We start from the raw sequence: 24,432 nt of genomic DNA on the forward strand, positions 1-24,432 counted from the left end.
TGCGTCCCATCTAGTATCTCTACAGAATAGCACAGTTTTCTTCACATTCTTGATCAGATTGTAGACACTTTTCCTCTCATTTATTTCCCAAAGCGCTGGTAGATCTAGAGTGAGACCATCTTGACCCTCTGGGGCATCCCTGTGCCTGGTAGGCGAGTGCGTGGCCCACTGCAGGGAACTGTGAGGCTGGCAGACATCAGGGCGATCTTCACAGGCTCAGCCCCTGACATCTCCTCCCTGGCAAACAAAGAGATCTTGTCTGGGATGCTTGCAGCCCTGCATGTTGTGAGTGCTTCTGCCTTCAGCTGGGACATCTCTGTATACAAAGAAGGCACTCCAAGTACTGCTGTGTGTTTGCATTCAGCTTGTGTCAGATGAATGGATGGGGCTGGGCTGGGCTGGGAATGGCTGGGTGGTGGAGTAGATTCTTGACCTTCTCCTGCTGTGTTTTCATAATATTGCTAGTGCAGGTACAGGCAGTGACTGCTTTAGTGAGGCCCGGGCTTCAAAAAGCAAAGCATCTGGTGCTGACAGAACGCAGAGTTTTCCCCTATATCTAGAGTGAATGTTGCTTGTCACAACTTGCTTTGAGTTTTTAAGTTTATTTAATGCAGCATAGCCCATTTGGGTGAAGATAAAGGGGCCACGTGAGGAAGGATCCTGGAGTTAGAGCCACATGAGGAAGGATCCTGGAGTTACATACCTCAGCTGTAATAACCAAAGGGAAGGAAGTGAAGAAAGCAATTTGCAAAGCTACACTTGAAAATCGTTCTAGCATAACATCATCATTACAATTATCTGTCAAAAGATTTAGTTCAATTACTTTCTCCTCGCTCTCTTGTCAAGATGGCCTTGCTCGTTTCAGGATTTTGGTACTCCAAGGAGAGGTTAGGGAAGAACAAAAACGGATTCTGCCATTAAGCACTGTCAGACAGCCTTCAGTGCGTACGGCTCCTTGAATATTCCTTCAGCTCTTTAGCGTCGTTACTTGGGGGAATCAGCAGGCAGTGAGTGCCCAGGGGAGCTTAAAATGCAGCGAGAAGAAATCTGCTGCCCTTTTGTAGCTTGCAGTGCAGTAGGGTGAGGGGTGAAAACTTCAGATATAAGCAGTACTTTTGAAATAATTGAGTAGCAGCGTAATTGCCTTCGTGTACAAAATTATATGTGGTTCCTTAGATTTTCTTCACACAACAGTAGGCTGGCAGTAAAATGACAAAGGAAGGATGGTTAATGTAATAAGCTCCAATTAAATGGAATAATTTCCTGAGACCTGCAGGACATGATGCTCTCCTGCTGGCTTTTCATATTAAGCCTGTGCTGGGGGCTGCCTCTGCCAGTTGGGGTTCGTCTGTTTTGTTGGTCTTTGCCTTGGTTGCTGATGCAGGTGGTTGTGCACCTTTCTGCTTAAACAGAACTGCCATAGAGCGTCAGCTGATTATTTTGATAGATAAAAACTTCATACTCATCTAGGTAGCTAGTCTCTGTATCCAAGGGTAAGGATCCTGATCTGGGTTCTATATCTGGTATGGCGGTGAATTCCTCTAAGTGCAAGCCACTTAAAGTCCTGTGACTTCATGCTAAGCATGTATTTGGGGACTCTAGCTTCTAATTAAGCATCTCTCTCCTTTTTCATTTAGTGAGAAGGATGGGCTTTGCTGGTTTCAGTTTCACTGCACCTGTTTTTTAATCACGTATAGGGAGCCTCACTGAGCTCTTGCTGTCTTTTCTTGAATGACTTTGGACTTGTGAATGAAAACATAACTTGTTCCAGTAATTACGTACCACTCAAAAGACCGTTATAAGCTAGCATTTTCTCTTTTTTTAAAACAATTATGATATAAAGTAGATGGCTTTAGTCTCTCCTGTGAATTTTACTGTATTTTTAATAACAGTCTCAAGGCTTGGTTCCATTGATTTCTGGTTTTCATTTAGCTGTCTTCTTTTTATATTAGAAATTTCTGGAGTAGTATCATTTCACTGTAGGAGCTTTTACAAGGTCACCAGTGGGGAAAACAAGGTTTCTGGGAGGAATGGCACAGATAACCTACTCTTACATTTTCCCAAACAATGTAAAGTGTTCTTTTAAAGTATGAAACAAAATGAGTTATAGTTGTTGTGATTAGTCTTCTACAATATACAAAAATATGTTGGATTAAATTAGATTGTTTCAAATAAGAATTTGTCCTTTTTTTTTCTTTTTTTTTTTTTTTCTTTTTTTTTTTTAAAGCAAAATAATGTGTTCAGAATATTTGAAAAACAAAGCCAACAACTTCTTGTGTGGTACTCAGGTAAATTATTCATGGGCAGTTGCTTTGAGCCGTGATGTTTTCCTACCTCTGCATTAAAAACATAAACCAAAAGCTGACAGATGTCACTAAGTTAAGCATTGCCCTTAATGGCTCTTTGAGAAATATTTAATTGTAGCTGCTGCATTGGTGTGGTGAAGACCTATGATTCAGACTTCATACTATGTTTGCATTTCAGCTGCCAAAGAAAGTGAAAGATGAAGCCTCTTGTTCTCTTGGTTCTTGTGATCTGTACTGTAGTCAGCATGAATTTGAAGCTCGTGTCGAAGAGAAATTCTGGTAAGTCACAGAAAAAATGTTTTTACCTTTGGATCTGGACTTAATGCTCATTGAAACAAGTGTTTTAAATGGCTGCTTTTTGTTTTGCATATATCCTTGTTCTCTTCTGGGGGAAGAAAAAATTCGTAAGATCTGCTTACCAGATGTTACAGGATGAATTTTTTCGCTGTAATGTTCTGTTGACATGTCTTAAGCTGTCCCAAAATGTCCTTGTGCTCTCGTAAGGGAAAGAAAAAGAAAAGAAGGAAAAAAGTTGATCTGTTTGAGAGTCCGTTAAAGTAGAGATGGATTTGGCATTGTTCTAAAAGCTGTGCTTGTGTCCATGCTAACAGATTTTCTTAACCATGAATGTGGTTCCTGATGATTTGTAAGTCTGGATGGGCTTACTGGATGTTGGAAGGGCATCTTCCAAAACGCCATGCCAGCCACATATGTGATCACACATGGGCTTCACTGGGAAGAACTTCCCTGGGTAGAGCAAAATGCCTTCTCTGATTATTGTGGCAGTGAAAGGTAACAAGAGCTGGTCTATGTTTACAGCTGCTTTTGAAAGGCACTGATAATAACAGAACGCTTGAAAGAAGCACTGAATCATCTCTCCTTTTCTGGGAAAGATGGTTGATGTAGGGAATGTTCCATTAGTTCTCTGAGAGCAAGGCGACTGCTGGTCTGTGCAGCTCTCCCTGCTCAGTGGGAACAAAGTAATCTGGAAACATGTGCCTTTCTCAGGTAATCTCAAGGATCTGGGCAGGCAGGTGGGTTACCTTCAGTGTTAACATAGCGTTGTTCTTATGTACATGAAATGGTAACCAGTGTGGTGCTGCCCTTGCGTGTTACATGCAGTATGAACAGATTACTGGCTTAGTTGATGTGGCCGGTTTTAAATTTAATTTCTGTGTTTTCTGGAAAAGGAGGAAAAGACTTTCTGGTCTGTCCATAATAAAAAAAACCCCTGTATTTCCCATCTCAGGCGGGGAAATATTACTCTGTGAATCACCAGATCTTAGGCTGAATTCCTTCTGAGCCCAGTGGCTGAATGGATGTTGCTAAGCCAAACTAGTTTACAGTCTTTTGGTGTGGTTGTGTGGGCCCTGTTTGCCCTGTGAGAGCAGGCATGGAGATGAGGATTTGGCTACAGCATAGAGCTTGATCTAAAGCCTGCTAAGGACAATGGTGTTTTGTTTTATGAAACTGCTATCACTGACCTGGCTGGGAACCCCTACGAGATCCATAACCTGTGTAGCTGAGCTGCCTTGATTCACTGATGCCAGGCAATATCAGCAAGGAAGGGCCTTTGCATCTCCTTTATCAGAAGCACACATCTATAGAAATAAAATGTCTGCAGTTATAGCGTCATTCAGCTGATAGTTTACCTTTAATTATATTTTAGTGTATTCTGTTACATTTAGCTGCTTTCTTTGACTCTGCAGAATGCCGTATGTTATTGGCAGCTGTTGACAGTATCAATGCAGGTTGAGTACTGGTAGGAAAAATGCTTTAATATGTTAGCCTGCTTATGGCTAAACATAGCCCACAGCAGTGAATAGTTTGTTCTTTTCATTTAATTGAGCCAGTATATGTTCAGTGTAAGATGAAGAGGAAAAAGCCCATAAAGTAAAAACAGTTTCTTTGCAAGTATGTGATCATGTAGTTGGCTTTTACCTTTTAATATTCATTCTCTCTTGTGCTGACTTTTAGATTGCTGTGTGGAACAAACTATTGATTTTTATTTTCTTCCTCCAGTACATTGTGTGTGAAACACATTTTCTGTTTCTGTAGTTTCAGCACTTGGAGTGAAATTGATAATTTGACTCCCTTTCTGAAAGTGGTCTTTAGATATGAGGTGCTGTCACTTGATTGCCTGGGGCCTCACTGGGTGTTTGAGGGGACGGGTGCTCAAGGAGCTTCTGAATTTTAGTGTTTGAGTAGAAGGTTGGAGACAGAGGCTGGTTTGGTTGCAGGCACAGGGAACAGTGAGGCCTTGTTGCTCGGTGGGGTCATGGTTCCACACTGATGCTGTGGTTCTGCAGTTTTTCTTTTTTTAATATATAAATGATGTTTATGGTACAGGAGAGTGAGAAGGGGAAAGTAACTGTGGTTTTGTTTTTTTTTTTTGGTGTACAGTTGTCCAGAATGGCAGCATATCTGATAGCAGGAAGGCTGGTTTAGCAGCAGGGGTGGATGGGGTGCCCAAACGATGCCATGTGGGCAGGGTCTGTGGAGCTGTGCTCGGGGTGGGCAGTGCAGCTCTTCGTCCTGCTGGCTGTCAGCACTGGGATGTCTGAGCTGGTGAGTGTCCTTACGAGGGGAGGGGAAGCTGTGCAGACTGTTCTGTAGACACTTCTGTGAAGCAGTGCATGGAAAGTGCTGATGCTGATGATAAAGACAGATCTGGGCTACTAGGGCAATAAACCAACAAAATTGAGGTGTCTGTGTCTTCTTTGACTTACGTAGACTATCATCTTTCTGAGCAGTATGTAGAATTATAGCCTGAATGAGGAAAAAGTGTGATTAGTGTTGAGTACAAGAGCGATTACAAAGTTGATTAGTGTGTGTGCAAAAACACGCAATCCATTATATATTGTTTAAAAGGTAGGGAGAGCCTCAAGTAGTGAAGTTGAATGGGACTTGGGGTGGAGCAATGAGGAGGTGCAGTGTTGTGTTCAGGTATTGCAGAGACTGTCCAAAGGAAAGCAGTGTGTGCAGAAATGCTCTATCAGTCAAACTGGAGTTGCCTTACAGGGCACAGGGGTTTGGCTAGAAAGATGTTGGCGGAGGCTAATGGGGAAAAATGTATGTTTGAAGTTGTGGAATGGAAACCTAAGGGGGAGAAAGTTGAGGGTGTAAACTCTAAATAGCAAATACAGGCAGAACACAGGAGTTGGCCAACAGCGGGAGGCACTGAGGAGAAGGATGGGAGTGGATGTCAAGAAGGAGGTGACAAAACAGTGCTCCAGCTGGAGGTGTAGAGTTAAAGTTTGCTGAAGAAACAGTCCTCTGGGAAGGAGGAAAAAAACCCAGCAAACCAGAACTGAAATAAATGGTCTCAGGTGCCTTTGCTTGCCCTTCCTTGTAGACTCAGGTGTTCTTGTTTCCATTTAGAGGTGACAAACAGGAATGCATGTGAGGGCTACAGAATGCTGCAAAAATGACACAAACTTGTACCGCAGTAACATTGTTTGGCTTCTTCCTGCTTCAGATGCTGTGCCAGAAGAATTAAAATAGGTGAGTTAATTTAATTATGCTAGTCAGATTCTTCTTTACATGCAGCAGCTTCCAGGTGCTCCAAAAGAAATCTGTCATGTTTGCAGAGTAATGATTACTGTTTGTGGTGGCGACAGAATAGTTTGCCTCGAGCATCTGTGTGAATGTAATGTTGATTTAAGTTTCACAAGCGTTTCTTAATATTAAGAAGCTTTTTGGAAAGCTGCAAATCATCCTTTTTGCCTGCTTTGGGAAGTGAAAGGGAGCAAACAGCTAATGCTGGGACTGCAGCCTAGTAATAACCTGGAAAGGCTTTACAGGAGGAGGTTATACAAATAAACTGAGGATGTGGGAGCTGTTAGGTTCCCGTAGGTAGGGACTTCCTTTTAATCTGATTAAGTGACTTCTCTTCCCAAGCCTTTTGTATGTAGTGCTTTGAGTACTCATAGCAGGGGATATAAAACCAATTAAAAATCATTGCATTTCTTAAGCAAAAGATTTTTCAGATTATACGTTCTCTTTGACTTACTAGGCATAATTCCATTAGTGAATAATTGATGCCATTTATTGTTGCTGCATTTATCTGCTGAGCTAAAATACCTCCTCTCAGCACGCCTGAGCTCCAGAGGGCATGCCTGCCTTGTGCACTAGAGCATGGGCAGGTATCCCTGAGGCTTCTGTATGCCTCTGGCTGCAGAGCTGAGAGGAGTCTTGCTCCAGGTTGATGGAGCTTAATTGGCTCAAGCTTGGCATTTTTACGTCCTCCAGCTGCAGAGCCAGAGTCCTCGTGCCTTTGCTGCACTGTGTTAGGAGCCCTTCACCTTCCTACTGATCGTCTTTGCTCTAGCTTCGGATTTTCCCCTGCTCCCTTCTGGGAAGAATGCTTCTTTTTCTGGTGTTGCTGTCTGATCGTTTTGGCTCTGAAAAACTGCAGCGTATATGGAAGTGGAGCTACCTTTGCTTCAGAGGCGATGTGTGGATTTGTGCCTGGAATGGGATATTCTGGAGGAGCCTAACTCTTAAAAGTCCATCTCTCTTGGTGGAATGAGCCCCTAGGGGAGCTGCACTGTGCTCACTCGTTTGTGTTTGGTTTCTGTTGCAATTGCATCTGCCCGAAGAGCTGACTTCTGCCCATCATGTAAAATGCATGGCTATGAATTCTCCCATTTTCTGAGATATGAGCAGTGTGAAAGATGTTTTCAGCTTTTCTCTTCTGCAAATCATGCAGTAGCATAGAGGAAAATGGGAGCTTGTCAGCAGCAGCATTCAGTGTGCACCAACCTTTTTTCTTTCTCTTTCTTCTGAAGATTGTAACTTACAGCCTCAGCAAACAAAAATAAGTCAAGATGGATGTTGCTCTAAGCTGTCATCAAGGCAGGAGCACAGAGCCCCTCTTGCACACAGCCATGTCTGTGCACTGGTTCAGGGCTCCTTTCCATCTGTTCGGTTTTTACTGGGGAAGAAGAGGATGCGCTCCGGTGTTCGGTCATGACTTGGGGGCTTCAGCAAGCTGTATAGCATGGGAACTCAGTGCACCTCAAGAAGGGAGCCTCAGCCTTGGCTTCTCTGCCCTGGACAGACGGAGATGTGGCTGCAAGACAGGCCTGGGTGACAGCTGGCGGCAGTCAGATGTGTGCTGGAGAGGAAGAGATGCACAGAGAAGAACAAGAAAGAGAAAGAATCTGCAGGCAGTTTGGGTATTTGTAGTGACCTCAGCCTGACAGGGTTTAAATATTGAACTTATTTAAACACTCACATTTTTAGCTATTACACTCATTTAAAATGAGCTCATGTATAATTGAAACAATTAAAATATTGAGCCGATATTTAAATATTAAAGCCAAACTTCTTTCCCAAAAGAGAAGCCACAACTGTATCTGAATAAAATGAATGGAGGCAATTAAATTGTTTCAGACAGCAGTAAATTACAAAGGTAGGATCTTTAGGGATGGGGAAGGTAAGAGACACATGACAGAAATGTCATTTCCTCAGTTAAAAATCTATACTCTTCCTCTCCTGGAGGAGATTTTCTGTCAGTTGTGTGGATGGCTGTTCTGCATCTAGCTGCAGTATTAATGCTGTCTGAGCCTCTCTAGTTGGCACACCTTCATGACTGAGAGATTTTCCAACCCTGTGCTTTTAATTGGAATCAAAATGAGGCTTTTATAAAATGGAAAAAAAATGTCTCAGATCAAAGTATCTGCCTTGCTTTCTTTAAGATCTTTAATGGCAATTCAAAGATCTTTCAGTATTTCTGGCTCTGAGGATGTGGGTCGTAGGCTGTTGCCCTTATTCTGAAACAAACCATCCTGAGGGACAGGGGCAGTTGTTCTGCCGTGTTTTGTCCTTTCTCTTGTTCATATTTTTTGAAGGTCTGTCTTACATAAGGTTTGAACGAAATTATGAATAATGCAGCTGCCGACTTACCCAGATTGCAGGGAGCATGTTTGCTGAGTCTCCTTTCACTTAGCTATTTAAAAAAGCAAAAAAGGAGCTGGGGAGCCCAACCACCTCTTTGAACCCATCTGCCATTTGCAGCACAACCTCTGTGTATCTTCCTTCCAGTGAGTTACTCTGGCACATTGCATGTTGGGAGCAGCCTTCAGTGCTTTTGGCTTTGGAAATACGGGATTAGGCAGGCTTTATTTATTTATTTATTTTAATTTCACACCTTGCTAAGTAAGGCCTGGAGGCATAAAAGCAACTGTGTCATCTTGCCAGCACCATCTGCAGAGGTGGTAGCAGTGGCTTTGCTCCTCTGCAACTCTTTTCCTGGTGTCAGGAAAATTCTATGGAGTAGAGGCTCACATTTGCAGAGCCTGAATTTTTGAGGAAGAGAGGAAGGACTTCAGAGGAGAGGATCTGATGGCTCAGGAGAGGACCTGAGGTGATGCCTACGGGTTGCGCTGGGTTTGTGGAAGGAGCAAAGACCGTTGCTCCTGAAGTGTAAGTTGTATGCCAGGGGCACTGAGCCTGGAGGCAGAGTTCCCAGAGTGTGGGCATGGGGTTGGGGAGCAGTGGGTCCACAGTAGCCCAGAAACATTAGCAGCCATCCACACTGCCCAATGGGTGTCTGTCTGAGGGGGCAGCTGTGTTACGAGGGCAGTTCCTGGCTTTGGGGCCTTGAGACAAGTTCTTCTCAGCCTCCTCAAGGCCAGAAGCCCTTGTGTTGCTCTGCATTTGTGATCCATAGGGGTCAGGTAGGTGCATTATTTCAGGCCCTTCTCCAGAAGAAGACAGCAAGCTCTCAAGCTGCTCCCTGCTGCCTTTGATTTCCTGTAGGATGAGTTGCAACCATGCCCAAAGCATAAAATGCATCTGCTGGGTTTGGGAGCTGTAGTGGCACAGAGGCACAGGGGTCACTAGCAGGATGCAGACTGCCAGGGCTGCAGTGATGTTGTGATGCTGTGGTGATGCTGTGACTTGGGCTTGGGGTCAGCTCCCAATCCAGCCCAGCTCTAAGTGCATGGGGTTTAGTGACCCGTGTGTGTGTTTAAGGCAGGCACTATGGGCTGCGTGCAATTAAAGGAACATAAACAAGGCTCAGCAAAATTGATCTGATCTGTGGTGTCACCTCTAGACTGTATGTTTTGTTAATCTCAAACTCTTTCAAATCCAATCGATTCTTTCCTGCAAAGAGTGTGTATGATTAGTACTTATAATATATACTGATGTGAAAGGATACAGTAGATTGAGTTTTGGTTTCAGTGCTTCAGCTCTGAAGAAAGAGGCTAGTGGGAAAAGTTAAACTTCTGACTTGAGCACCTGGCTCTTCCAGGAGATAACCAAGAGCTAACCAAGCGGCCCATGCCATGACTTGCCCCATGCCAGCCTCTGCCATCCCTTCCTTCTCACTGGCCCTCCAACAAAAAAAAACAAAACAAACAAACAAACAAAAAAAAAAACAACACCCAAATGGAAACAAAGAGATGAAGCAATGTTCAGGTTGGCCAGCACACTAAGCATCATGTGGGGGTGAAAGCACGCTTCCCTCTGTTCCGCTTATACCTTAGGCAAGGAGGATGAAAACAATCCTATCTCCTAGATGAGTTCAGAGGCTAAATAAATATGTGTGAAGTATGTGGTTGGAAGACCTTGGGAGAAGGAGAAAAGTGTTAGCAATTTCTGTTATTTTTTCAGTAAAAGATGGTAAGATATTATCTAGAAATGGGGAAGGAGCAGAGAAGTTAGGCTGCAGCTAGTGCACAAAGCCAGCTGTAGCAGAATAGCTTTTCCCTGTGAGTGCCACAAGTATATTGTGCATTCTGGCTCTAAACTGTCCTCACAATTTGTACTGGGGCACGTGGGAGCAAAAACCACTTAAGATTGTAAGATGGCAGAAGAAATAGCTGAGGGACTGAGAGCCTTGGAGAAGCCCTCAAGTCTCTAGGGTGACTAGTTTATGAAAAGAAACCCAAAAATCTATTGCTTTTCTGACCTGAACAACCATTGCTGGCCATAAGGTGACGCATCTCTGCAGCCATCTGCATTTGAGCTGCTCTGCACTGCATCTGTGCTTGCCCACTATCTGCCTTTAGATTTCTAGCAGTAGGAGCTGGAATTCTATAGTCAGGTGGGCAAATAGCTTAAAGCAGCTTTCTCCAAGGAACCCTTGGTGTACAGTCTATCCAGATGTTTTTTGTTTAAAGAAATGCTGGTTCTTTCATCCACATGTGCAAACTGCTGTTTACTCAAATTTGACAAGTTTTGTTTTATTATTTGAGAGCTGATAGATTTTGCCCAGTATGCTGGAGGTAGAACTGAGTTAATATTTATGAAAACTGATGTTAATATAGCAGGTCAGATTTTTCATGAGACAACAGAAACTGCGTGGTCTTAATAATAATGGTCTTTTTTTCTTTTTTGTTTTGTTGCTAATTTACTTTCTGGCCCTGAGGTTATTTGGATCTGTGTGCAAAGCGATCTCATGCATGCTTTTGCTGTCTTACATTTTCAGCAAAATAATGGGTGTTCCTGGAAGAGGAAGGGTAATGTGAGATGCAATCATTCTGGTGTCTTTGAGCTTATGGTAAGACACAGAAAGATCCCATTCTGGAGAATAGAGCTGGTCGGAATTTATTTTTCAGTGACGCAATTTCATTTTGAAGCTCCCCAAGATGGGTGTATTTAATAGGTGGAAAACTGCTGGAATGTGGATCACAGGCAGGGTTGTTCCCAGGCTCTGCATCTGGGGCAGTCGGGAGTGGCAATTGAAAGCCAGCACCTCTAATCCTGGATATGAATGTAGATGAAGCAGCTGGAAGACCTGGAGCGTGTAATGGTAGGGACCTGCTGGTACTGGAGTCCTTGATGGGATGCAGTTTCTTGTGTCATATCTCACAGGTTTCCTGCAGAAGAGATCTGAAAACTGAGGCAGTGAGAGCAGCTGGGTCTCGTAGACTTGGTTGGGTGCAGGTGGAGGGGCTCTGGGAGGCCATGGGATGGGCAGCACCCTCTGAACCTGCTTGCTCTTCTCTCATTGCAAGCTGCTAGTGCAGGGTGGGGTTTGTTGGGAAAACACATGCATTTAAAGAAATTTTCTCAAGCCAAGCTGCTGTAGAAGCAGCGGTTTAGAAAGCTGACTTGAAGTTGTGGAAAATGTATTGCAGGGTTGAGCTCTAGGATCTATTATTATTATTTTTAACAAGACCTTGAAAATCTTTCCCATTGTACAGAGCCAGAGAAGCGTGAATACTGGCTTGTTTTTAGACAATCAAAACTACGGGGAGAAAAGTAGATATCATTAATGGCATTTTGGATGTAACATTTCTATTCAAAATAGACATGTTCTATTCAATATAGAGGTATGTGTTGTTTTAGGCAAATCGGGATTACAGTGGAAACTACTTTTAGGAGCAGAGCATCTCAGCTTTATTGGAGCAGATTGTAAGCTGAAGTGTTTTAGCTGATTTCTGATGTAGGTCAACGTAAAGTGTCACCTTCAGACCCATGCTGTTGTGCAAATACAGGTATCCTCAGTGCAGGTGGGTGTTTTGCTGTTGGGTAAAAGCTCTCCTCTGTGAGTTTTCTTGCTGTGATTGAAGGTGGCATGTTTTCCAGGCTTGTGCAAGACAGGCACAAACCTTTCTTGGACATAATGCTGCTCTTTCCCTAATTGTAGTGCATTATGTATTGTAAAAATTAAGTCTCCTTTAATGTTTTTATTGTACATGAGACTTGTGCATTATCAGTGTAATTAGTGAGATAATTTATTACTCATTCTATGCTTTACTACAGCACTTTGCAACAGGGAGCTGTAAAAGGTAATTTTGATCTCCTTAAACTTTGTTTAGGTTATTAAGAAATATTTTTTAACATCAGAAGTGGGAATTCTATTTTTGCATAACCTAATAGCCCCTTAAGGCCAGCCTTTTATGATCTCATCAGTCAGTGAATGGAGCAGTCAGTCTTCTTCCTAAGTGTTCAGCGACTGCAGCATCTGGGGATGCTCCCTATTAGGCTTTTCCACGTGAGCAGGAGGCAAACGGGATGAGAACCAGCAAAGCTATTGGCTAAGCATGGCTCTGGCTGTTCTGCTCTTTCAGCATTAATAGAGGCATCTTAGTGCCCCAAATGGTCTGGAATGATGGAGTGGGCTGAGCGATCAATCCCCTTTGCAGCACGCTTCTCTGGTCGCTGCAGTTCCCGTGCAGGCTGTGCTGGTCCCAGCAGGGCTGCTCCTGTCCCTGCAGCAGGGTTCAGGCTCTGCCCGGTGTGGCTGGGCTGTGCCTCGCTCCCTTCTTATTTTCTTCTTGAAGAAACTTTCTTCAGATGAGGATCTCCAATAATGTATCTGGAGAACTAAGCAGAGGAAGCTTCTCTGTAAAGTGAGAGCGGCTCATTAATTGCTTAAAAATTAGGCAGCCTCTATCTGAGTAATTGGTGTTAGCTGGCTGGCCTTCTTCGGTCTAAGCAGTAGCTCATTAGTAGATTACACACAGATGGTACTGTGCTTCAAGGTATTTAAAATACACAGGCAGAGCGCTGTACTAATAAGGCAAACCTGTCCTTACTCTCTGTGACTAAGCTTGCTACAAACAGCAGAGGACACGGTGTCAATTGGTAAATATCATTAGCTAAGGGCATTTTCATGAATTTATTTAGTTTTCACATTTCTGCAGATTATGATAGATTCTCAAAATATTGTTTCTGAAAAAGTTACCTTGCAAGAAGAGACTTGAAATTTCGCTTACTCAGTAGCTCATTTACACATACAGTTGCATAGAAGGAGGGATTGACTCATAGCCTTAATTTTCATTTGGAATACATACAGGTTTTTGCTTTTCATTCTTTCTCATGTGATGTCGACCTGCATGCAATTTTCTTAATAGTATATTCAAAGCAGTGCTTTCTGGGCCGGATTCCTTCTGTGAGTGCAAGGACAGCTCTGCCTTGTTAGCGCCAGTCCTGCAGTGCTGCTGGGGCTGCGTGGCCTGGGAAGGGCTCTGCTGGGGTCGAGGTTGAATTTGGAATTCAAAGGTGATCATAAATGAGGTTTAGTTATCAAATGACAGGCTTGTTCTCTTCTTCTCCTCTCAAATGTACCACTGAACAGACGGCCATTCCATCCTTCCCTCAGGTTTTTTCATGCTACACCTCAGCAGGGTTTGAACCCATCTTATAGTTATTGCAGTCCATTAGTGAGCCTCTTTCCTCACCCAGCCTGTGAATTCATAAGCATGTGGGCTTTCCTGTGTAAGAGATTGTAACCTTTAAGAGCGGACTGTGGGAGATCACTCTGTAAAACGTTTACCTGACTGCAGATTTGGCTTGATGGAAAAGCGGGGAGATGAGAAATCATGAGGTGATACGATTTCCAAAGAAACTGTGAGACTTATGTAGTGATGGAATGGAATTCCGTGAGTGCTTGACGTGCTGCTGGGAGGGAGGAGGGCTTAGCAGTGGAGGTGGTGAGTCAGGAGGAGCGGTGTTTCATTTTAGCTGTCAAATTGCAGGGTAATTTGATTGGGTTTACCAGTAACCCCAGGCTGTTTTTTTTCTTTTTTTTTTTCTTCCTGCAGTAAAGCTTTTGAAGTTGATGGAATTAAACTAGGAATTAACAAACACGACTGTGTAGCAGTGGGACTGTTTCTCCCGTCTGCGTGCCAAGCTTCTGCTTGTTTGGTGTGATTCTGCAGAACATCCATTGATTTCAGTTATTCAGAAGCTAATTACCCTGTAACCCACAGGATCAAGCATCAGTGCCTGCCTATTTAGCCTACAACAACACAGTTCTTATTGTGGTGCACAGTTGTGCTGGCTCTTGCTGCTGGAACCTCCCATTGACCTGCTTGTGATACGGCTGTGGAGCCGGCTCTGCGCACATAGCTGCCTCTGCGCACACTGTCGTGCATGCAAATGGACAGCAATTACAATTTAAGTAATGGGTACTTAATTGGATGTTTGTACTCTGTAAATTTGAAACGTTTTGGAGCTTAAATTTCCCTGCCAGTGTAATTTGGTGCGTGCCACAAATTGCTGAGGTGAGAACACAAGTGGGAAGAAACCAAGCGATCCGACAGCTCCCTGCCCTGCTTCCACCTCAGGCACTGCAACAAGTGAGAGAAGCACAAATGTGCCACAGGAAATCCTCAGGAAGAATCTGTCTTTTCTGGGCTGTACCGTGGTGCAAATTGCATTGATGTAGATTTATGAAAGGGCTCTGGCTCTTTGTTAAAACAAAGCAAAGCTGTCAATGCAGGAGAAGCAGCAGCAGAACCCCCCTAACATTGTGACTTGGCTGTACTTTAACCAGTCACAGCTCAGTGCAGGCTGGCACACTGCAGATTTCTTCAGTGCCTCCACTTGAAAGGCCCTTTAGTGCTAATTTGTTTGGATACCACAGTATTGTTTCCAAATACGTAGTTTTTAACTGTTTTTTAAGTGTTAAGAGTTTTAAGTGAAGTTTTGTAGCCGCAAGAGAAAAGTAATATATTTCCATTCTAATTCTGAAGTGTAATCATTTGGAGGAAACCCCAATTGCAATTCCTCAAGCATCCTCAGGCTTCTGAGAAACAAATCAATACATTTCTCAGCAGCAATTATCCTTGGAAACCCTCTGAATTAGGTATGGCATAAAGAAACAAAGCTCTGGTGGTCTCTAGCTGAGCTTTCTCCCCACGAAGCAGCCTTTGTCCCTGTAAGGCTGAATGAAATCTTAAAATAGAGTTTGACTGTATCAGTAAGCAGCTATCCTTTGTTAAGTACATGTGGTTATAAAACTGCCTCTGAAATTGTTGACTCATTTATCTGTAAGTTCTCTTGGATGGGCACTCTCTCTGTCTCCTGCTGGAGCTTGTGTGCTTCAGCAGAGCAAAGGACAAGGAATACTTCAGTAGTGCTATTTGAAGGCTGTAGCCTGTCCTAAAGGACTTGTTTGGAGTAACAGTGATGAAATAGTGATCACCCAGAACATTAATTTATATTATTTACAGACAGTGGGATCTCTCTGTGCAAAAGAGCAGATGTGTCGCTGTTCCTGGGAGGACTTTTTTTTCTTAATTCAGAAATAGAGCTACTGAATTGGTACTGTTAATCATCAACTTTTAACAGGCTTGCCATCTGAGTGGCTAAGAACTACACTGTGGATGAAAATGCCTGTGGCTTGCTAATTCCTCAGCTGTGGGTTGGGTGCCATTCTTGTGCAGCAGGCTGCTCACATGAGGTAGCTTTTTTCTCTGAGTAAAGACACAGAATTGCCTGTCCACATGTCCAGTGGTCGCTGCAGTCCTGTCCCACCTGTTCAGTTTTTTTTTTTTTTTTTTTTTGGCAGCAAATCTTGTTGGCATATTCCCTCCTTGTGGGATTTACCTGGCCCTTGGCATCTGAAGAGTTGCGTGTGCTCTCCATGCTGCTGCTGCTTTTCTAGACTCTGCACCTGAGGGCTGAAATGGAGACCAGTAACTTCCTTTCGTCCATAGGGCCAAAGAACTGGTCTACAAGTCTAGCTCAAAGGTGGAAAAAGTAAATATGTGAATAAATACATATGCGTGTATTTTTGAGGTACTTTTTTGAGAGTAATTCTGTTGGGATGGAGAGACCTGATCCCAGTGCTGTGTAGTGTTTGACCACTAATTCTTGGAGCATTACTGCTGGATTCTGCTAAAAAGATAGCAGCATATCTGTGTCCCTGTATAAGGCCAAAGCATGCATACTTCTAAGCAGATAGAGCAAAATGATTTTATCTCAAGCAAATTCATCATGCTTGAACAGGAATATAGGGGACTTCTGCTAGAAAACCTTTTGGTCTGAGTTCTGGGAGGAGACGCTGAAGATGTCCCAGTGTCTCTTGTTGTCTTGTGCCTGTGAAGGCTGGTGAAAGCCACAGGGATCCCTTTGCCAGGTTATCTTCCTCAGAGCAAATTGAGGCTGAGACCCCAGAAGAGTCTTTTGGGGTTGAACCCTGCTCCATTCCAGGCCTATTGAGAGCTGTTCAAGCTCTCTTGTTGGATCTACATGGAGGAGTCGTGAGAGCAGTTTCTGAGAAGATTATGGGAAATTCAGATTCATGCTTTATGGAATTTACACAAACAAAAACAATTTCCTCTGCAGTTTTCTGTTGTAAATAACTTTTCTGCATTAATCATCTAGTCTACGACTTTTACAGACTGACTCCAACTGTGTTGTAGTTCGTGTTGCTGGCTGGCAAGACAAAATAAGCTTTCCAGCATTTGGTAAAGGACTCCAACATCAGGAAGATGATATTGCTTTCTGCCGTAGTCTTTGATGACAATTACATTTTACTACTCTCAATTGATATTCCAAAAGCACCACTAAAACACAGAATGAACCTGTTACATTTTGTCTCATTGTGCTTGCAACAATGCATCAATCCATATTTCTACCAAAAAAAAGAACAAAAAGTAGCCTGAAGAGAAGATGTGTTTAATGCAGATGATTTAGAAACTGAAGTTGAATTCTCTGGTGTTGCCTGGTACTGGTGTATGAGAAAATCAATTTTGCAGGCTGTCACAGAGTGGCCGTGTAGTATTTGAGAACTTGTCTAAACCTGTAACACTGCAGCAAGCATCTGCTCTGCACCATTGACCTGGAAAGGGTTAAAGACTTCCTGGTAACTTCTAAACGCTTGGCAGTTATTTTTCCTATGTAACAGTGGAAGAATGAGGAGGCATAGTCTAATTTGCTCTCAATTTAGAGTAGCTGGTAGGTTTTCATAGTAGGGTAATGCCTGAGAAGCTTGAAAAAGCTGCGCTCTTACCAAAGGTTCTGAAAAACTGGCACCAATAAGAGAAAATGTTGATTCAAAGAAATTTTAAAAGCTCCCCTTGACTTCTGCATTTGGTGATTGATTTGTTGTTCTTGGGGAAATCTTAAGCTGTTCTTTTAGATTTTGCTGATAGCAGTACTTCATATGCTGGTGTGATTGCTCTGTATGTTAGTTAATAGCTGCTTAATTAGAAAAGTAAAAGCAATTCTTGTTGTGTAAACAGACTTCAAAACCACTTCATGGATAATGGCATTTTACTCTTTAAGTTGTTGGTGCCAACAAAGAGAAGACTTCTGTTTGAGATCACCTTAGAGATTTAGAAAGGTGGTGCTTCAGGAGAAAATGTTTCTTGACAGAAAGGACAAAGTGGAGTTTTGAGGTGGTGGGGTGGGTTCCTCCAAATGGAAGTGATTGAATGGCTGTCCAGGGAGGCTGGGTTTTTCTCACATTTTGCAAGTTCTCCTGTGGTTCCCTGCACTATTCTTGTTTCTCTCCTAGGACGTAATTCCTTATATCATTTCTTCTTAACTCCTGTAATGGAATTGGAGCCTCCAGTGTTCCTGTCGTCCTTTCTGAACCAGGCAGCAGTTTGGATCTCCTTACTGATGGCTGTCACTTACTGTTAATGAGATAAATTAACCCTTCTATCTGGGAAGGAAATAAATGTGCTCTTTTTCTGGGCAGGAAGAGTAATCCGGGATGGAATCCTCATTAGTTTAACAGGTTGCACCTCCTCGTTTGCTGGGCTGTGGCTTTAAGCCTTTAAATAATAACATGCATCACAGTGTATCTGGTTGTGTTCAACCATTGTTGTTTTGGTATGTGGGATGATGCTAATACTTGAAATCATTGCATGATGGGAGGACTGAAATGGAACAAGTCAGTGCACTGATTTGTGTAAAAGAGGCTGTGGCATGTGTGTTCAGAGTTAGATATTTGAATTTTTAATCAAGTGGTTTTATTTTTATCTAATTGCACTACCAACTGGAAAAGACCTCCTGACTGAATTTGCAGCATTGCATCTTAGTACGTATAACATATGTTGAAAGAGTGATACTGTTAACAAGTGGAATATAAGAGCCACGTGTGTGCTTGGAGCTGCATGCACTTCATTCACAGCCACCTCTTCTGTGCTCTGTAAGCTAGCTCTTTCCCAGGAAATAGGGTTTGCTTGGCTCTGCTCAGTCACAGAGCTTTGGGGGGGTGATTAGCTTCTCTGAAGTTACGGAAATGTTTAACCAGTGCACAGCAGAGACACGTTACAAGCTTGGCAAAGCTGAATTTCTTTGTGTGGTGGGTGAGAGGGGGAGAGAAGGAAGGTGGAGAGGAAGGTAAAAGTTTTTTTCAAAGCCCCCGAGCTTTACCAGGACTCAGAGCTGGATAGAAGGATGCAGCTGCAGCGGGGCAGAGTGGTCCACTCGTGCAGCATACTGTACTGCAACATACCCCACAGCCCTGATCCTCAGCTGTGTCCTCGTGGTGCCTACCAAGCAGAAGGGCTTTGGCTCAAAGCTAACCAGAGTAAGCAGGCAGCTCCCAGCTAGCTAGGGCTTGGGATGGGGGCTTTTTTTCTTTCTTCTTTTTCTCCCTGGGAGAACTTCGTGAAGAGCCACAGGGTGGAGAAAATGAGTACAATCTGAGGGGAAAATAAAGCTTGTATGACAAAACGGGGAGATCTCTGGATTCTTTTGAAAGTTGTGGAGGCAGCCTTGGGGACTGCAGAAGCAGCTCACCTCGCGGTGCTGCAGGCTGGGGCTGCTGCAGCGCTCCTCGGGCTCTGGTTTTTACATGGAACTGCTATGGAGGGGATGAGAGGGAAGTGAAAATGTCAAGCAGGCACAGACAGCTCTCTTCTAAAAACAAAAAGGGGGTGGGAAAGCCACTGAATCCCTTCTGTGGGCCTACATGGAGAGGAATATTTTCCCCCTGCAGAATCTGGGGCTTTGGCTCAGCGGGCTCAAGCAGAAAGTTCACGTTGCGTGCTTTGCCGTGTGCGTGTTGGGCTGCAGGGGGGATCGCGGCAAAACTTCCCCTCCAATTGAAAGCAGCTCCAATGCCCACGGAGTTTAGGATGCTCCAGAATCTCAGCCTGTCTTCATAAATAATTTTGCACAGGCCCTCAGGCGATCAGCAAACACAAATAAAGGGCAGGTAACAATTAAAAATGCACAGAATCGTAATGTAGTTAAAGAGGCAGTGCAGGTAGTGCTCTGTCAGCCCAACTGCAGCTGAGTCTCTGCGAAACCCACAGACTGCCAACAGGGAGGCCCTGCTCGAGGATGCTGTGCCAGGCTTCACCTTCTCACCTCAGCTCACCTCGAGCAGCTCTGCCCCCAGTCAGGGTCACGGTGCTGCTGGTGGGTGTGTGGTTCTGGCTGCCCTCTGACGGGGGGCTGTGTGAAGCTGTGTTTGGTGGTGGCACTGAGTGCTCAGCTCCGGCCCCTGTCACCCACAGTACCTCTGAAACCGAGGGATGGCTGTCAAGGTAAAGAGGATTTGCATCAGCAAAGCTACAATGAACGCTGGCTCCTTGCCTCGGGCAAGTTTTCCTTATTTTTGAAGACTTCAGACCTGATGCTGGGAGGTCATTTGACTGATGTGCACTTTTTTTCTTTTTGCAATACCTGAGATGAGTGCTTGCTGACTTCTGTTATATTATTAACTATTCAAGGCAGAAATCAAACCCAGGCTATAATTAACATAGAAAAGCTTTTTTTTTCTTTCTTTTTTTTTCCTATTTTTCCTCTGGCTCGTTAGTTTATTTCAGTACATCTCAGTGTGTGTTTGTCTTGCTTTGCTGACTCCGACATGATGGCCAGCCTCAACCCTGCAATCGCTTCTGCCTCTTTGATGTGTAAGTGCCTCAGAAGTGGCTCAGGGCACCGACTGTATCACCCACAGGTACTTCTGGGGCCCATCGCTCTCCTTTTTGAGACAGAACTGTGCAAAAGCATAGGCAGTAGGAAGAGTTAGTCCTTCTGGGTGTGCGTGTCTGATGGCAGAGGCTGCGCTGTTCTGAAATACAGCTATCTCCTGGGCTGTTTCTTTCTGCTTTCCTTCTGTTACTGCTCTGGTTCTGTGCAGGTGCATGTACTGCTGTACAGAGTTCAGAGAACTGCTGCTCAGGTTCAGAGAAAAGTGATGTGTGTTCCTTTACTGTTTGTGGATTTTCTGTCTTTTGTTTTAGTATTTGTGTAAATATAGACCTCCAACATTTCTGATAAAAACAAAGATAAGGCTGACATTGCTTTGAGAACTGCTGAGCAACAGGCTTAACTGAAGCTGCTAAACTGCCTGAGAAATGTTGAAGGGTGAGAATGCTGTCTGGTCAGCAGAGAGTCTGGGGGAATTATCTCCCTTCCCCCTCAGAATCCCAGTGAATTATTCTTTTGAATCGAATGGAGTATTCAGGGGAGGCAGATGTGCGACCCATTTTGAACCATGGCTAGTTTTGTATTTTGCTGCATTTATATTTGTACTTGCTTTGCACTAAGTATTCTGAAAGCCTGTAGCTGTTGTGATGTTTTTTCCTCTTAGAAGACCTTTGTAGGCCTGAGATACTGAGGGCTACCAGTAAGGACAGCAGCCTTTCTCCATCTTGTGTTGTCCTGCTTGAGACCATGTGTTTTTGGAAGTTTGTAAGACCCTGTTGTATCTTGCCTAAAATAATGCCTTTGCTAGTGTTTGCTTATTTCTGATTTGCCCAAAGCACGGAATCATATTCAGTTTCCTTCCATCATTCTTGTTAATTAATGCCTGCTTTCTAGATCATTATACAAGTTCTCTTGCCAGGTCAGCCAAGATGCTTGTCCTCTGCCCTTTGCTGCTGTCTTTAAAGTCCTGCAGTTGTGAATTTGGTGGCTGCTGGTAAGCATGTGTTGTCACATATTAAGCACAGGACGGCAGAACTATGAATCCTGCGTTTTTTTTCCCTTAAAAATTCTTCTTGGCTGTGGATCCTGTCTCTAACTGTGGGGTGGTCTCTGAGTGGGAGAGCTCGTGGTTTTATTCTGAGATTATTTTGTGCGAGTCCAAACAATACAGAAACTTGGTTAACCTAAATAGGTCTGCTCAATACATTGAGCTATAAAAGGTCAGTGAGGTTCACTCTGATTTTCTTCTTGACTTGGTTAAATATATAGCTGTAGCTTGAGGCCATCTATCTTAAATAGAAACTCATCGAAATGAGATGCCAGCAAGAGCAGACGGGGTAATGGTGGTTCTGCTGTATGGGAGCTTGTTGGATCCCAGCAGGGGAAATTCAGACTTGGGGTTTCTGGTTAACAGTAAGCTTTGTACGCTGTGAGTTCAGTTTCCATTCCTGTTCAAAAACAAAACTCAACATTTCCTCTGCTGTAAATGAAACAAAACTTTCAAAGCGTTTACAGGTGGGAAATAAGATTCTGCTTTTGAGACTCCTGTTCCTAAAGGACTTCCAAAGGGTTTCCTAATGTAAAATTCCACTTTATGGCATTTTTAAAATTTTTGTTATGTTTAAAAATGGCCCAACATACTACAAATTAGTCTTTTAAACAAGAAGATAGGCTATAAAATAGAATTCTAAATTTGACAGGGACGTGAATAATTCTTTTTTTGACCCCCAAATTTCCATAAATAAGAGTGACTTGCAAGATGTGTTCTCTGTAGAATTAAGGAACCCACAGTGACTCCATCAGCAACTTCAACCAAAAAAAAAACTGACAAAAAAGCCTTCTGAATAGGCATTGAGTGGCACTGCCGTGCTTCAGCGCGGATCGGTGTCAATTGCGAGGAAATGCTCCCAAGTGGAAGAGGAATGTGACATTAAGAATGTCAATATTTCACTTTCTAAATTGAAATTCTTGGTAGTGTTGAGATAATCCATATGTCTTAATCAACTCGTGGTGTTTGAGTGGGAGGGAGCTAGCACAGTAACTAGCTGAAGAGGAGGAACAGTTAGTCAAAATAACTGCTTTTCTCCCTCAGGACTCTTGGGTTCTGGAAATATTTAACAGATGAAATAGCAGGAGCAGCTGTCCTAAGGGAACTATCAAAGAGGCGTTTGACATTGCATATCATATAGATTGCTAAATGAATGTTTTGTCTGCAGAGGGCCTGGAGGTGTGATGGTGAGGGGATTTGGCTGCTGTGATTGCACCGCTATGATTGCACTGCTATGATTGCACGGGACTGCGGGGCACTGGCAGCACCATGCGGGGCAGTGTGGGTAGTAATGTGGTGGTAATAAAAGTGGTGAGGCCCACTCTTGCTGTGTGTTCTGTGAGCATGCTCTCCTGTACCCCGCAGGAGGAGCTGAGGGCTGCTGTCTGCTCCCCAAGATGGCCTGGCCTCTGCAGGTTTTTGCTGCCCATCACTGAATAGGAGAAGTGAGAGGTACAGCCTGTGTGCCTCAGCCCTTCTATCCTGTAAGGGCTGGGTCTCAATGTTCAGATGGCTCCCTAGCAGATGGGGCAGGAGGTGCTGCCCCACAGCCTGTTACCTCTTGTGCTGTGGGCTTGCTGGCCTCGGCTCTCCATCGGAGGCTCTGTGCCAGGCAGTACCTATCTGCCCGGTGTGCCCTGCTGCCTCGGAGTTAATAACTCACCTGACTGTGAAGGCGTATTGGCAGGTAATGTCGTACCTGTCAGATCTAACTGCCTATAAATTTAATTAGTGTGCAAAATCCAGCTTTGGAGTATACCAGAACTTAATTAGTCAGCAACTTAACGTTGTTAGCATACTCTCCAGGTAACAATATCCAAAAAAGAGTACGTGAAGGCTATGATAAAATAATTAGAAGTATAAGATCCTTATGGCATGTTTTGTTTAGTGCTCCTCTCTCCTTTGTGTGGATCTAGATAGGGAATAAGAAGAGCAGCGTCTTGCAGTCAGAGCAGCAGTGGCTGCCCTCACATCAGGACCAAGTGCTTCGGGTGTCAGTGTTACTTCTGGGTTACTGAAATGCCTATGGCAAAGCACGACGGCCTCCTGCAGGCTTTGCTGTTTGTCTGCATACTCCTGTAGCAGGGTGAGGATGTGTGACTGGTACCCAGTGCTGCTATTGAGAGGCTTGTTACGCTGTGATGGGATGGCACAGCAACAGTGACTCACTGCAGGTTGTTTGAAAGGAAGAGAATGGGATTTAGTAACACTGAGGGTGCCCCATCTGTCACCCTGGAGATGGATGCACATGTCTTCTTAATGTTCTGCCTCAGCATTAAACTGCTGCAAAATATTTATCCTGGTGACCCATATTTTTGTGGGAATAGCCTCTCCTCCAAATGGAGCTTGGCCTAAAATAAACCAACAAAACATACAGCAGCTCTGGACCTGGCTGCAGTTTGCTGCTGGCTGCTTACTCTCTTGAGTGCTCCCTGTCTCTCATTATCCCCACACACCATGGGGAAAGAATGAAGAAGTGAACCTTCTGAACCCTGGAATAAAACACAGAAGTCAGCAGTGACTAAGAAATGCCTGGAGGCTGAAATCTCTTATCCACTTACATTCAAAAATAAAAAACTGAATACAACGTACTTTTCCCATCTCCCACCTACAGCAAGGCAGTGAGTTCAGGTCCTGCACCTGGTGGATGAGATGTGCTGGAGGAACCTGCAGCCTCTCCAGATCCTCCCTGCTCACCGGAGCCTGCGGGGTCTCATCTGGCTGTCACCTGTTCCAGCAAGGTGGGAGTGTAGCAAAGGGCAGCTCTGCTCTGATGCTTGTGCTGGGAGGAGAGAGCTGCCCGTCCATATGGGGCCAGATGTCTGCGAGCACTGCCTGCAGCTCCTGCGATTTGCTGTGTGGCACCAGTGGGGTTAGGCCTGGGGTAGGGGCCCACATCCAAAGAGCCTCCCCAGGACAGGTGTGTTTTGAGGAGTGGGACTGTGAACATCCCAATGTCACCCTATAGTTTCCTGCTGAATCCTGTGTTACTGCTGGGTGATGTATCCATGTGAGCTGGGATTTGGCATTTAGGGACTGGCAGAGGCAGAGGACAGGGGAAGAAGGAAAGTCTGTGCTGTGTGTGTGTGTGTGCAGAGATCTTTTCTTCTAGATTTAATATGCATCTCCTGAGCCGCTCTGGTTTTTAGTGAACGTGAAAGATCAAAGCAGGGTTTATCTGCAGAGGCTCTGTACCACATGTGTGGGGTTTGTGCTCAGCTCCCCCGGACCTGCTGAAAAGATCCAGGTTTGCTGACAGGTCTCTGCAGAGATGCCAGCTTGTAGCAGTGCCGGGCCACCGTCAGGCTTGGCTCTCTCGTGTAACACTCAGCAACAGCCTGGCTGCATTGAAGTCTATGGAAATTTCAGACTGATGCCCATAAAACCAGAACGTTGGGTGTATTTTCAGCATAGGCTCGTGACAAATTAAAGAATGACTGACAGGTTTCGGTAGAATTACCGAATTTCTGAGAGCCAGCCTACATACCATCAAGT

The 24,432-nt window shown here is 44.1% G+C and overlaps 1 protein-coding gene across 7 annotated transcripts in view; it reads left to right on the plus strand.

The window, feature by feature from the left end:
• The window catches only part of IL1RAPL2 (interleukin 1 receptor accessory protein like 2), a 335,478-nt gene that overhangs the window by 9,760 nt on the left and 301,286 nt on the right, over positions 1–24,432 (plus strand). For 6 of the 7 annotated variants that reach the window (XM_048959238.1, XM_048959240.1, XM_048959237.1 and 3 more), the window contains one exon: positions 2,485–2,585. In XM_048959238.1, coding sequence (XP_048815195.1) covers positions 2,504–2,585 — 82 coding nt within the window. In that variant the 5' untranslated portion in view covers positions 2,485–2,503. Of the gene's footprint in view, positions 1–2,484; positions 2,586–24,432 lie in introns of those variants that run through there. The other variant, XM_048959244.1, reaches the window with a different exon arrangement.

Source organism: Lagopus muta, chromosome 13 (assembly GCF_023343835.1).
Source record: "Lagopus muta isolate bLagMut1 chromosome 13, bLagMut1 primary, whole genome shotgun sequence".
Lineage (NCBI taxonomy): Eukaryota > Metazoa > Chordata > Aves > Galliformes > Phasianidae > Lagopus > Lagopus muta.